The 12300-nt window shown below is 35.0% G+C and overlaps 1 protein-coding gene across 5 annotated transcripts in view; it reads right to left on the bottom strand.

Annotated features, from left to right (window-relative positions):
• Positions 1–12300, bottom strand: part of DGKB (diacylglycerol kinase beta) — a gene marked incomplete at both ends in the record, with an annotated part of 589868 nt that overhangs the window by 357677 nt on the left and 219891 nt on the right. For all 5 annotated transcript variants that reach the window (XM_084230110.1, XM_084230108.1, XM_084230109.1 and 2 more), the window contains one exon: positions 9689–9849. In XM_084230110.1, the coding sequence (XP_084086236.1) occupies positions 9689–9849 (161 nt within the window). The remainder of the gene's footprint in view (positions 1–9688; positions 9850–12300) is intronic.

Genomic DNA, 12300 nt, shown 5'->3' on the forward strand with positions numbered 1-12300 from the left:
GCCCTATTTCCATTGTACCAGTTAATATTTAGAACAGTGTCCAGCAAATAGCAGCTACATACATAAACAAAATTGTTGTATAGATGAATGAAAGACACACAAGAATGCACAAAGCAAAATCTATAAATTGGCAGTCTATCCACTTAAAATGTGATCTAACAAAACTATTCAATAAGTCAAATCTCAAAGTATTAGCAAGACAATTCTATATGAGGCAGGTTAAAAATGTTAAGCATCGTTAAACTTAAATTAAAGGATTTGAGCACTATAGCAGGTTTACAAACTTGGGTATTTCTGTGAAGTTTTAAAGACTACCTATGGAGTTTTAAAGACTACCCTTTTAAAGACTCACCACATCTTTTAAAGAACATTAAGAAGAGAAAGTTTCATTTTCCTTTCCTTACTCCCATACACCAGAGTTAATATTGTTAACATTTTAGTATATCTATGTGTGTGTGTGTGTATATATATATGTGTGTGTATATATATATATATATGTATATATACATTAGCAGACTCTTTTATATATTCTCAGAGATGGAACTATATAAACCATTCATATTGTACCACCATCATGATTCCCTAGCATTTATAAGCACCACTGCTAGGTTTTCTCAAAAAAGTTAGACTTCCCTAAGTGAGTTCTCACAACCTTCTTAAAGAAATTCCTATATTACCCATTCACAGTAGAACAATAGTGACACAGTACTCACCTAGGGACAATTCATTTTTGTGCACATTATAATTTTGGAACCACTTTTCCTGCTCTATGCTTCTTTCAAACTAATAAACTTTTAGGTTGTTCCCAATTGTACATCATTAAATATAGTGATGCAACTTAGGTTTCTGTACTGATTATTTCTGTGGAATGAATGGTGGGTCAAAGGGAATTACATTTAAATTTGAACAGATATCATGAAATTATTCTCCCCCAAATTTTAATTTACAGGTCCACTGCACAATTAAGAATGTGTCCATTTCCTACACACTTATTTATATTAGTATTAGCAACCTCTGTCATTTTTAATAATCTGAAAGTTAAAACATGATACCCTATAGTGTAATATTTCCTTGCAAACATAACATTGGGAAATTTTCCTCTGACTATTATAATTTTCAGTCTTAGTTTACTTCTCTAATAGATATTTAATTTTATTAGGAAATTCTTTAGACTATTAACCCATGTTTATTATTTGTATTGGGAATGTTTTCTTGGACTTTTAGAATTAATAATCTCTTTTTACATTAAAAAAATGATGAAAAGTAATTGCAATTTATTATTCATTTATGGGCTTGGGTATTCTGTTTGCCTCACACAGATCTCTCCTACCCAAACAATATACTTCTACCTTCCCTTCTAATAATATCTGATTAGTGTATCATTTAAACTTGTATTTTAATGTACTTGAGATATATTTCCTATAAATATAAATGGAAATATAAATTTACTTCAATTAAAATGAGTAACCGATTCTGCCATCTAATTTATTGTGTACTTTTACCCTTACCCTATGATCTGCTATCTTAATAGCTAACAAATTTTAAATTCCCTGCATATTTGTGTAGTTTTTGGATTTAACTTCATATTCTATCCTACTCTTTGATTTTTGTACCACCATATTTTAGTTACAGTGAGTTAGTTGTCTTTAGTACATGGCAAAAAAATTTGATCATCGTAGGATATTAATTATTTCCAAAAATTATAAAGGCAATTCTGCCCAACTATAAATTCCCATTAATCAAAACAACTGCCAGTAATTCTATTAGGATTCTTGGTAGCAATGGACTAAATGTATAAATTAATTTGAGACTTGATCTATTAATAATATTAAATCTTCCCATATTGGAGCATGGGAGGACATTATTATTCAAATCTTAATTTTACAAGTTTGCATAAAATTACTGAGTTTTCTCCATATAGGCTGTGTGTCTTACTAAATACAAACTTTAGTATTTTATAAGCCTGTTGATATTGGTAACTAAATTATATTCATGTTAACATGAAATGGTAAATATAACCTTTTTATAAAGGAAAGCAAGAGGATTATTTTTTATATAACACTCTAGTATTTGGCAACTTATATTATTAATGTTATTTATAGCTAATACATATTTACTATATGTATCATCAAAATTTTGTCTATTATATATGATTTATTTAAATATTTCATTATTAAATAAGTTACTTTACTAAAAGAGATAACTAAAGTACCTATTAAAGTACCTTAGATTAAAAAACCTATATTCTTCCTAATTTCATTCAGAATGCCACAATTAATATATTAACTACCAATTTATAGAATATATTTGCATATTTTAACATTTTTAATAATTTCAAAAAATGAAAAAGCTGATTTTCATTTAAATTCAATAAACCTGGATCATGTTGACTTTTGAAATAAAACCTATTTGCTCTGTAGGTTTTAGTCTTTATACTTGAATTTGTTTGCTAATTTTACTGTTTACAATTGTTGCATTTATATTCCCATTTTTTGTGGGGTTATGTTGACAGGATCTTAATATTTCGATTTGCTAGCTATGTAAAATGAATAAGAAAATATCCCATCTTAATTTATATTCTAGAATAAATTTTAAAATATGAGAATTAGCTATGCTGTGCAATACCATTTGAAATAACATGTTTAAGTACTACTTTTACTATATTTTTAATTTTTCCTCTTTTGCTTTATTCTTAGAGCATTGGTTCTGGAAGTTTGATGTTGGACAAGCAACACTGGGCTTATCCTAGATTTTGTTAAAACTATAAATTTTCAGAGTCCATCTCAGATCTACTGAAACATAAAAGAAGGGCACTGGAGCCATCGACCTGCTGTTTAACAAGCTTTTCAGGTGATTCTCATACATGCTTAAGTTTGACAACTACATTGGCTTAGTTTTGTTATTACTCTTTCCCTAGCAAATTTCAACTATTTATATTTGGATAGTAAGTATTCAATTTATCCTATATCATAAAGCTCATTGGTGTAAAGATGCAAATGAGACAACCTTCTAATTGTGCACATATTTTCCATAGCTGTAGTTATCTCTTCAAATTTACTATGCTATGTATTTCTTTCTGGTAAAAAAAATAATAATAATTTGTAGAAAAAGACATCAACGAGATGATGGTACAGAAGTTTTCATCTATCCTCTTCCCATAGAACTGATTTAACAATCACGCAGGATGAGGTTACCTTTGTGGCAGTCCAGGAATCCAGTGTGGTTCCAGCACACTGCTGCAACGAGATCTGAGAACAGATCCAGTGAGAAGGTGCAGGGTAAGTGAAAAACTATCAGACTTCTCTGCCCTCCAGCCATTAGCATTAATGATGGACTCCTGCGGTCCTACATGCATGCCTGACGCAGACACCTGGAGTACGGTGTGGGCTGAGACTGGCCTTATAAAGGCGGCGTCACCCGGACGCCAGGGGGAACAAGAGAATATGAGAATTCAGAACGAGAAGAACCAACAGAGAATCAGAGAGCACGGAGAAACGCCAGAGAGCCTAGAAAGAGTGAAGATTCCCCAGGGGCTAGGAAGCTTGCCAGCCTCTGGCCCCCTGACCTCCTGACCCCCTCTCCCTTGTAAAAAGCTCAATAAAAGCCCCCAGGGCTCTCCTTTACCTGTCTGCTCAGATCTTAGAGATCCTGCTCTGTGCCCTTCTGCCACTACAGAAGGGTAGGAAAAACAACCACTTCATCCGTGTCACACCTCCTCCAAGACAGCAATGTTCTGCCAAGGAGTGTGTGAGTTTAGTGAGTGCTCAGATTCCAAGCCTTGCAGGATGCTCCCTGGAAGCCATTTTCTTCTGACTTCAACAGAATGCTCAGGGTATCAGTGGTTGCGGGGAGAGACTGGGAGCAGGCAGCAGGGGAAAGACTCAGCCGTGAGAAATGGAAACCCCATGAAGGTTCCTAGATTCCACAACCACTTCCCATGACTCCATACCGATAACAGCCCAGCCCACAAGCTGTTCTGGACACCGCTCCTGAGGACTCCCTCTGCCCCTATCACCAATGGTTCTAGATAGACCTTAATGGCTTGTGCGCCTCACCTGTACCCCACTCTGGCGGAGCTCACGCATGCCCCAGTGCGTGCCTCCGCGTGTGTGCTCTGGTGCGCGTGCGCACTTTTGATGCAGCTGCTTAGCACTTGCAGGCAGCTGCCTCCACTCCACAGGATTGGATTGGAAGGCACGCGTATTTGAGCATTTTAGGAGATTGCCCTAGAAAAAACACACGAGGCTCTCCTCCAATCAGGATATGCAGATGGAGAGAAGCCATATAATTTTAACAATTACTCAGCCCTCAGGCTCCCTAGTACTCACCCACCACCACCCCCTTAACTACCATGTAAAGAAAAGTATGGACCTTGCAGATCTACAGAAAAGTTCTGAGAGAACCTCAGATCCTTCCCTGGTTGACCGATATGCTCTCCTGAAACCACTCAGTAAAAACTTAAGGTGACTGCATCTTCAAGGTGGTTTGACTGTGGATCTAGAAACTGTCCTGCTGAAGTCCCTCTTAGCAATGATCCTGGGGGATACATGTCTGCTTGGGACCCACCGGAGAAATGTCCCTACCCCTGCTCATGCAATTCCAGCAGCTCTTAGCTGTGGGTCTAGTAAACCCACACTTATGTATGTCTACATTTTGCATGTATCTAGAATCATTTGTGTTGTTTCCAACACTGTTTATGCCAGTTATAGTATTTATTATAAATTATCATTTGTTTACATATTATGTAAATGAAAAAAATATGACTACAAAAGTCTTTGTCTCATATAGAATACCCAACTTTATATCAAACTTGGGAAGACTTGATATAAAGGCAATGCTGAAACAGCTATAGAATAATATTCTTTGCCATAGAATTACATATAAGAAAGATCATTATAAAAGATTTTTTTAAACTATTGTATAAATCTAGAAGGATTTAATTCAGATTGCTTCAAAGGGGTCTTTTGAGTTTTTATTCCACTTGAAAGAAACTAAAAATAGAAGCATAGATGGTTTATTATGGAGTTTGGTTTACAGCAGACAGACTGTGGAACCTCCTTCAGTGACCCACATTCAGAGAAATGACATTAGATTGGCCTATAAGGGAAGATTGGCCAATTCAGTTATATTTATAGGTTTTAGGTTAAAATGAAATATTTAAAGTTCTATGTATCATTTTTATGATACTTGTTTTATCTTTTGGCTCATGTATAACTATAATCTCTGGTAGAAGTGCTCCTGCTGTACATAAATTGAACAAACTCATTTCCTGACTAAAATCACTGAATGGTCCGATGGGCTCTCTTAAAAGATAAACACTACACCTTGGCTTCCAAGGGTCTTCAAGACATGGCAGTGGTCACCTCTGCGATTCCCTCTTTTGTCATTCACTCACACCTTCTTATGTTTTGTTCCAGGCACTCTGACCTAACACTCTTTGAACACAACAAGCTCTTTCTCACCTCAAGTTCTTCAGGTATCTTCAGATACCTACTGGTGTGCTCTGTCTCTGTGATGTCCATCTCTTATCTGTATTCTTCAGATCTTGAATGCTAAACAGATCATCAGAGCTTTTCTTAAACATGTCCCTCATTTTATCTCATGGTAACTTTTGTTTTCTTTCACAGTATATATCATAATTTAAAAATGCATTTGTAAATTTGTTTCCTGTTGTTTTTAAATTTTTGCATAGAAGAACAGGGTGTAGGCCAGAGGTGCAGGCGGTGAGAGGATTCACCAGAGGCAGAGTGGGGAGCAGAGCAGGCAGATCTACTGAAATGCACTGCTGAGGAGAGCAGCAGGCAAGGCTGGAGAGGTCTGCTGCGCCTTATGTGGGTTAGCTCCCAGGCAGCGGCGGATCAAACTCAGGTGATAGAGATGATAGCATTGAGATTTAACCCCTAGGTCACTAGGGAGGCCCATGTACATTTGATTATTAATGCCTCTTTCTTAAACTCTTATAATGAGGTGATTTGGTACTCCCTGGTGGTGCAAAGGGTTTTCTGTCACCATTATGAAGCTATCCCACAGCACTGCAGCTCGAGTTGGATCCAGGGAGCTGACCAGGGAGCTGGCCAGGGAGCTGACCCACATGATGCAGCAGACCTCTTCTGTCTCACCTGCTGCTCCCCTCAGCAGTGTATTTCAGTAGATCAGCCTGTTCTGCTCCCCACTCTGTCTCTGCTGAATCCTCTCACCTCCCCCACCTCTGGCCTATACCCCAGTTCTTGTATGCATAAATAAATAAATCTTAAAAAAATAAAGTATGAGGTGATTTGTCACTCTCTTTTATTCATTTCTATATCTCTGGGACCTCACCAAGAAAAAAGGCACTAAGTTTTTTGTCTGTTTATTGAACAAATGAATGATGAGTTACCTATGAGGAAAAAAATGAATGGGATGTGTTTATTTAATGATGTAGAATGTGAAAAGTTTTCTTCTTGGGATTTTGAGATAATCTATAGTGTCTAAAAGTACAAAATCAGAATGGAAGGTAGTTTTTCAGTCTCACCATTAGTGACATATTGAGCTATATGATTTTTTTCTTGTGCGCTTGAGGAGTTGTTTTACATACTGGGAATCATTAGACTCTACCCAGTAGCTGTCAGTAGCAATTCCCTCACAGTTGTGACAATCAAGCATGTGTCTAAATATTGCCAAATTTCTCCCATGGTGGAGGAGTAACTATGTCTGGATGAGGATCACTGGATTGATTAAAGGCAAAAACAACTTGAAAATTATTAAATCAGGAATCTCAGATAAGAATAGTAATGAACTGTACTGTTTTGGACTTGAACAGCTCCCCTGCCCTCCAGCTTCTTCACTGCTTCAGTTCTATCAGGGTGGATCAAGCTATGAAAACAAGTGACTTTACTGTCAGTGGAGCTGACTTGATTTGGAGTAGACTTCAGAATAAAACTGCATGACACATAGAGTTATCTAAAATAGTGGCGTTCTCTGTGGCCAATGAAAAAGCTGGCCAGTGTCACAGCTCAGCTATGTTTGGAAAATTGAGTAGGGCAAGCACTAACCAATTAACTAGTCAAAAATTCAACAGAAGGTCTTGGCACTTAGACTGCCCTAAGGGCCAGGCACTCTTGGTTGTCTGAAAGGCCACATAAAGGTGTAATGCTGCACTTAATGCTGAGGACAGAGCAAAGAGTACCCGAATAGGTAGACTAAATTAGAGATCTTTTATGTGAGCAGAAAAGACAAAAGAAGGACAGCAAATATTAAAAAAAAAAAACTAAGTAAAATTAATAATAGGGCCTCCCTTGGTGACACAGGTGGTTGAGTGCAGCACTGTGAAGCTGTCTGCAGCCTCTGCAGCGTGGATTCAATCCCAGCTGGCTGGTGAGATACCCACATGACATGGCAGACCTCTCCTGTCTTGCCCGCTGCTCCCTTCAACAGTGAATTTCAGTAGATCTGCCTGTTCTGTTCCCCACTCTGTCTCTGGTGAATCCTCCCACCCACACATCTGGCCTGTACACCAGTTCTTGTATGCATGAATAAATAAATCTCTAAAAAAAAAGATTAATAATAGTCTGAGGTTTGTCCTTTTCCCCAATGCACATACAAGTGCTATAACAAAGGACAACAACTTCCTGAACCAAGATATTTAAACTCTGATTAATCCTTCTGAAACAGATAATCTCTAGTAAGCCAGGATTAAAATAAAAACAAGAACATAAAGGAAAAACAAAAAGCTAAGGTAGCAGAATCCACACACCATGGGGAAGAAAGGCTCCACAAAATTAGTGCAGGTAAGTTACTAAACAAATACAGAAACCACCATAATCCCTGTGAGAGGATCCAAATCCAAGGTTATATAAAAACCCCTGTTTCTAACAACAAAAATTAGCAGATATGCAGAGGAATAGCAAAGCCTGACACATACTCTGGAAAAAACAATAACTCTGATGGGCCCTAGATGTTAGCTAATGGGTTAACTCTTAAATGGGCTGCAGATGTTGGAGTTAGCAAAGATTTCAAAACAGCTATTATAAACATGTCAAAAGAACTAAAGAATAAGTTTAAAGGAATAAGGATGAAAGAATAAAGGAAAGCATATCAACAATGACTCTTCAAATAGAAAATACAAATTAAACATTTGAAAATAATAAAAAGAGAACCAAATGGAAATTTTGGAGCTAAAAAGTATAGTAAACAAAAAAAAATTCACTAAAGGAACTCAAGAGATTAGAGTTAGTTAATAATATGTGAAGACTGATAAAAATAAATGTCCCTAATTTTTACAGTATAAATATCCATGCACTGATAAAGGTATAAATAATAGGTAATATAGCAACACAATAGGCAATTACTACTCAGCAATAAACAAGAATACAGTATCATGCAATTCATGTAAATGAATTTTGAAAACATTATATAAAATGAAAGATGCCAAAGACTACCTTTTGTATGAGTTATATGAAATATCCATAACAGATAATTATTAGAGGAAGAAAGATTAGTATTTTCTTAGAGCTGAGGGAAAGAGCTGGAATTGACTACCAACGGGAATGAAAGTTTTGTTTCAGTGATGAAAATGAACTAAAATCAGAATAGATTCATTAATATCAATTAAAATGAGTGAAATACCTTATGTATAAATTATATACCAATGAAAGATAAAAATATGACTTGCATTCATATCAAATATAAATAAGAGAACCTTTACAGATCGAGATGCATTACATTTTTCTTACAAATCATCATCATTAGCATTGTAAACAATAGTATATTTATCATCATTTTGCCCATTTTGAAGCTCTTTAAATGAATAAACACATTATCTATAATTATAAAAGGGAAAACCATAACTGGAGATGCATATAAACCAATGGATACTCAGAAAAAGAAAAATTGTTAAATGACTCTTACCCTGGTAACTCGAATCGTAAGTTCACGGATTCAACCAGGAACTTTTAATAGTCTACTGTGAAGGGTGTGTGTGTGTCTGTGTGTGCATGGTCGAATGGAATGTTAAATGGAATGCTGCAGATAATATACCTTTAGGCTTTATAACTGTTGGATTTTTATATAGATATATAAATACACTATACATCTATATAAAATCTCTTAAAATATTTAATTTCTTAAGGATAATATTTCAATCACTCTTTCAATTGCCAAATGATAGTTTACTTTTAGTCTAATATTTTCAAGGATTTAAATGAAAAGAGTAACCTTTTGATTTATTAATCATTTAGAAACGTAGTAGCATTTTTCTTAGACTTCAAAACAAACCACAAAATGTTAAATAATGTCTATATTTAAAAACTTAGTAGCCTACAATAATATTAAAATTTAGTTCTCTCAGAAAAAATTTGATGCATGCTTTTCATGTTGTCACTAATGTAAAGTTTAGCTTATAGTTTAAAAAATATGATTAACTTATTGTAAACCCTAGTAACTTTCAGCTGAATAACACAATGGTCAAACCAATTTCAAAAAGTATAGTTTCTTTCCTTTATTTAGCACATTAAAAATTTATCTATTTCTGATTCTCTGACATTAAATAAACTCACAAGTATTATCACTGCCCATTAGAAGAGGTGTTTTGTGACACAAATATAAAATAAATTATTTATAATCAGTAAGTCTTCACAGTCTAAGAGTTTACATATAGCAATTATACAGGACTAGTGAAAAATAAAAAAGAATATTTAGTGGAAAATCTTACCACGCCAATGGAAAAGTAATTATTGATGATACTGTAAGGCACTGGGTCTCCCTTTTCATCTTTATCATTAGGTATGACTTCAAACTTCCATCGGTCCAACATGATTTCTGTGCTGTTTTCAATGTCTTTTAGGATTTTCATCAGATTCTCACCTTCATAACCTAATAAAAAAATTATCTTAAGAAAAATATAACCAAACAACAAAATAACATTTGTACATATTGGTTGTGTATACTTGTATCATTCTAAAGTTAAATAATGCATTTTATGCAAAACTAACACAAGAATTAACTATAATCTTATTTTACTCATAACAATATTTTTGTTTAGTTTAATTTGCAACTCATATTTCTCTCAAGTGGTGAAAATTCTCAGCATGCCAAACTGCCAATCGAACATTTCCACTGCATATTCCCCCCCACCACAAAATTACACATCAACATTTTCAAAATGGAATTGTCTGCTTCCATATCTTCTTTCTTTTGTGATTGTCTCTCAGAAACCAATACTCTCTAGCAGTTGCTTTATTAAATAACATGGATGCTGCTTTACATCTCTCCCTTGTCCATCACTCTATCCTCATACTTTCCCATCATGATACAGAGTAACATTCAATTTAAGTAGAAGGTTCTTTTATTTTTAACTTTGTGTCATAACATCTCTTGTTATAAGTACCCTGAGAAACCCTTTTCTTTTGATTCACTAACTTCTACTTCTTCCACAGGTTTTATATTTCATAATGCTTCCTTCCAGAAGGCAGTCTCCCAAAACAATGGGCCATATGCGATTCCATAGCACATAATTTTCAAAACAAGCCCTGCCTGAGAGCCAGTATTTTGCATTATAGCTATCTGCATCTTTCACACTAAGAACCTTTTAATGGGTCTGCCCTAGAATAACATTCAACAAATCTATTTTTTAATAAAAATGTTACATATAGTCAACATGATCAGAAAATAAAAATGTTAAATCTCCTCTTAATTGTCTGTATAGGTATATAATATTATAGTTATGAATGTAGGCTAACTCTGGCCATGTTATATATTGCATTTGCTTTTAGCTTAAATAGTTTCCCCTTCTATAAAAACATGATGTGATGTGAGACTATTTAAAAGTGATAAAATTAACAGAAGTTCTTAGTATATGAGGTCTAAAAAAATAAAGTTCTCAATATTGTAATACTGATAACATATTACTTTATAATATTATATTAAGGGGCCTCCCTGGTGGCGCAAGTGGTTAAGATGCAACCTATGAAGCTATCCACAGCCACTGCAGCACAAGTTCGATTCCCAGCCAGGGAGCTGACCCACATGGCACAGCAGACACCTCCTGACTCGCCCGCTGTTCCCCTCAGCAGTGTATTTCAGTCACTCTGCCTTGTTCTGTTTCCCACTCTGTCTCTGGTGAATCCTCTCACCACCCCCCCACACCTCTGGCTTGTACCCCAGTTCTTGTATGCATAAATAAATAAATCTTTAAAAAATTTATATTAAGTTAAATAAGTATCTCTTACACTACAGACATACATTCTTAAAATAATATTTTGAATTGAAACAATGCTCCCATAATTATTTTCTGTGTCCAACTTTGTTCTATATTTTAATAATCTATTTGTTGAACAAGCAAATGCCAAAGGCTATGAGTCCTCATTAGAGGTGTCAGCATATAAAACCTTGTAAATATTAAGTGGGTTAAAAGAAGAAAGTATGGGCACTAAAATAAAGCCAACATTCTCTAAAGCAGAATAAATTACATTTATAGCATATTTGTTCAGTTAACTATTAAAGAGTCAAGGCAGCAGCAAAAAGCAGGTATCTGGATATAAAAGGTCCCAAAGATTCCAAAAAAGAGCAACCAAAGAGACCCACACCAATACTCATTGCAATTTAAATAGCAAAGATTAAAAAAAAATCTTAAAAACAATGAGAGAAAAATTTTGTGTCACATGCAAAGAAACCCCATAAAACTATCAGATGTTTCAAAGAGTAATCAGGCTAGAAAGGAATGGTATGAGATAATCAAAGTGCTAGAGACTAAAAAGAGACAAGGTATCAAAATAGGCATTTCACCAAAGACATATAGATGGCCAACACACACACAGATACTCTATATTTCTTATCACTAGGGAAATGGAAATCAAAACCATAATGAGATTTTACCTCATACCAGTAAAATGGCTAATGTCAAAATCTCAAGAACTAATAAATGTTTGCAAGGATGTGGAGAATAATGAACCCTAATGCACTGCTGGTGGGAATGTAAATTGGTATAGCCACATTGGAAAATAGTATGGGAGTTCCTCAAAAAATTAAAACTTGAACCACCTTATTACCCAATAGTCCCACTTTCGGGTATGTCCTTGAAGACTATGAAAACACTAATTATAGATATATGCACCCTTATATTCATTGAAGCACTATTCATAACCACTAAGATTTGGAAACAATCCAAATACCTGACAACAGATGATTAGATAAATTGGGGAAAGGCTAAACAATTGAATATTACTCAATCCCTAAAAAAAGGAGAAATCTTGTTAAGTTCCAATCTTGGTTGGAACTTGAAGGGATTATATTAAGGAGTAAATGGTATTTTGAAAGCAGCTGAAA

Source organism: Talpa europaea (genome assembly GCF_964194135.1).
Source record: "Talpa europaea genome assembly, chromosome: 3".
Taxonomy (NCBI): Eukaryota; Metazoa; Chordata; class Mammalia; order Eulipotyphla; family Talpidae; genus Talpa; species Talpa europaea.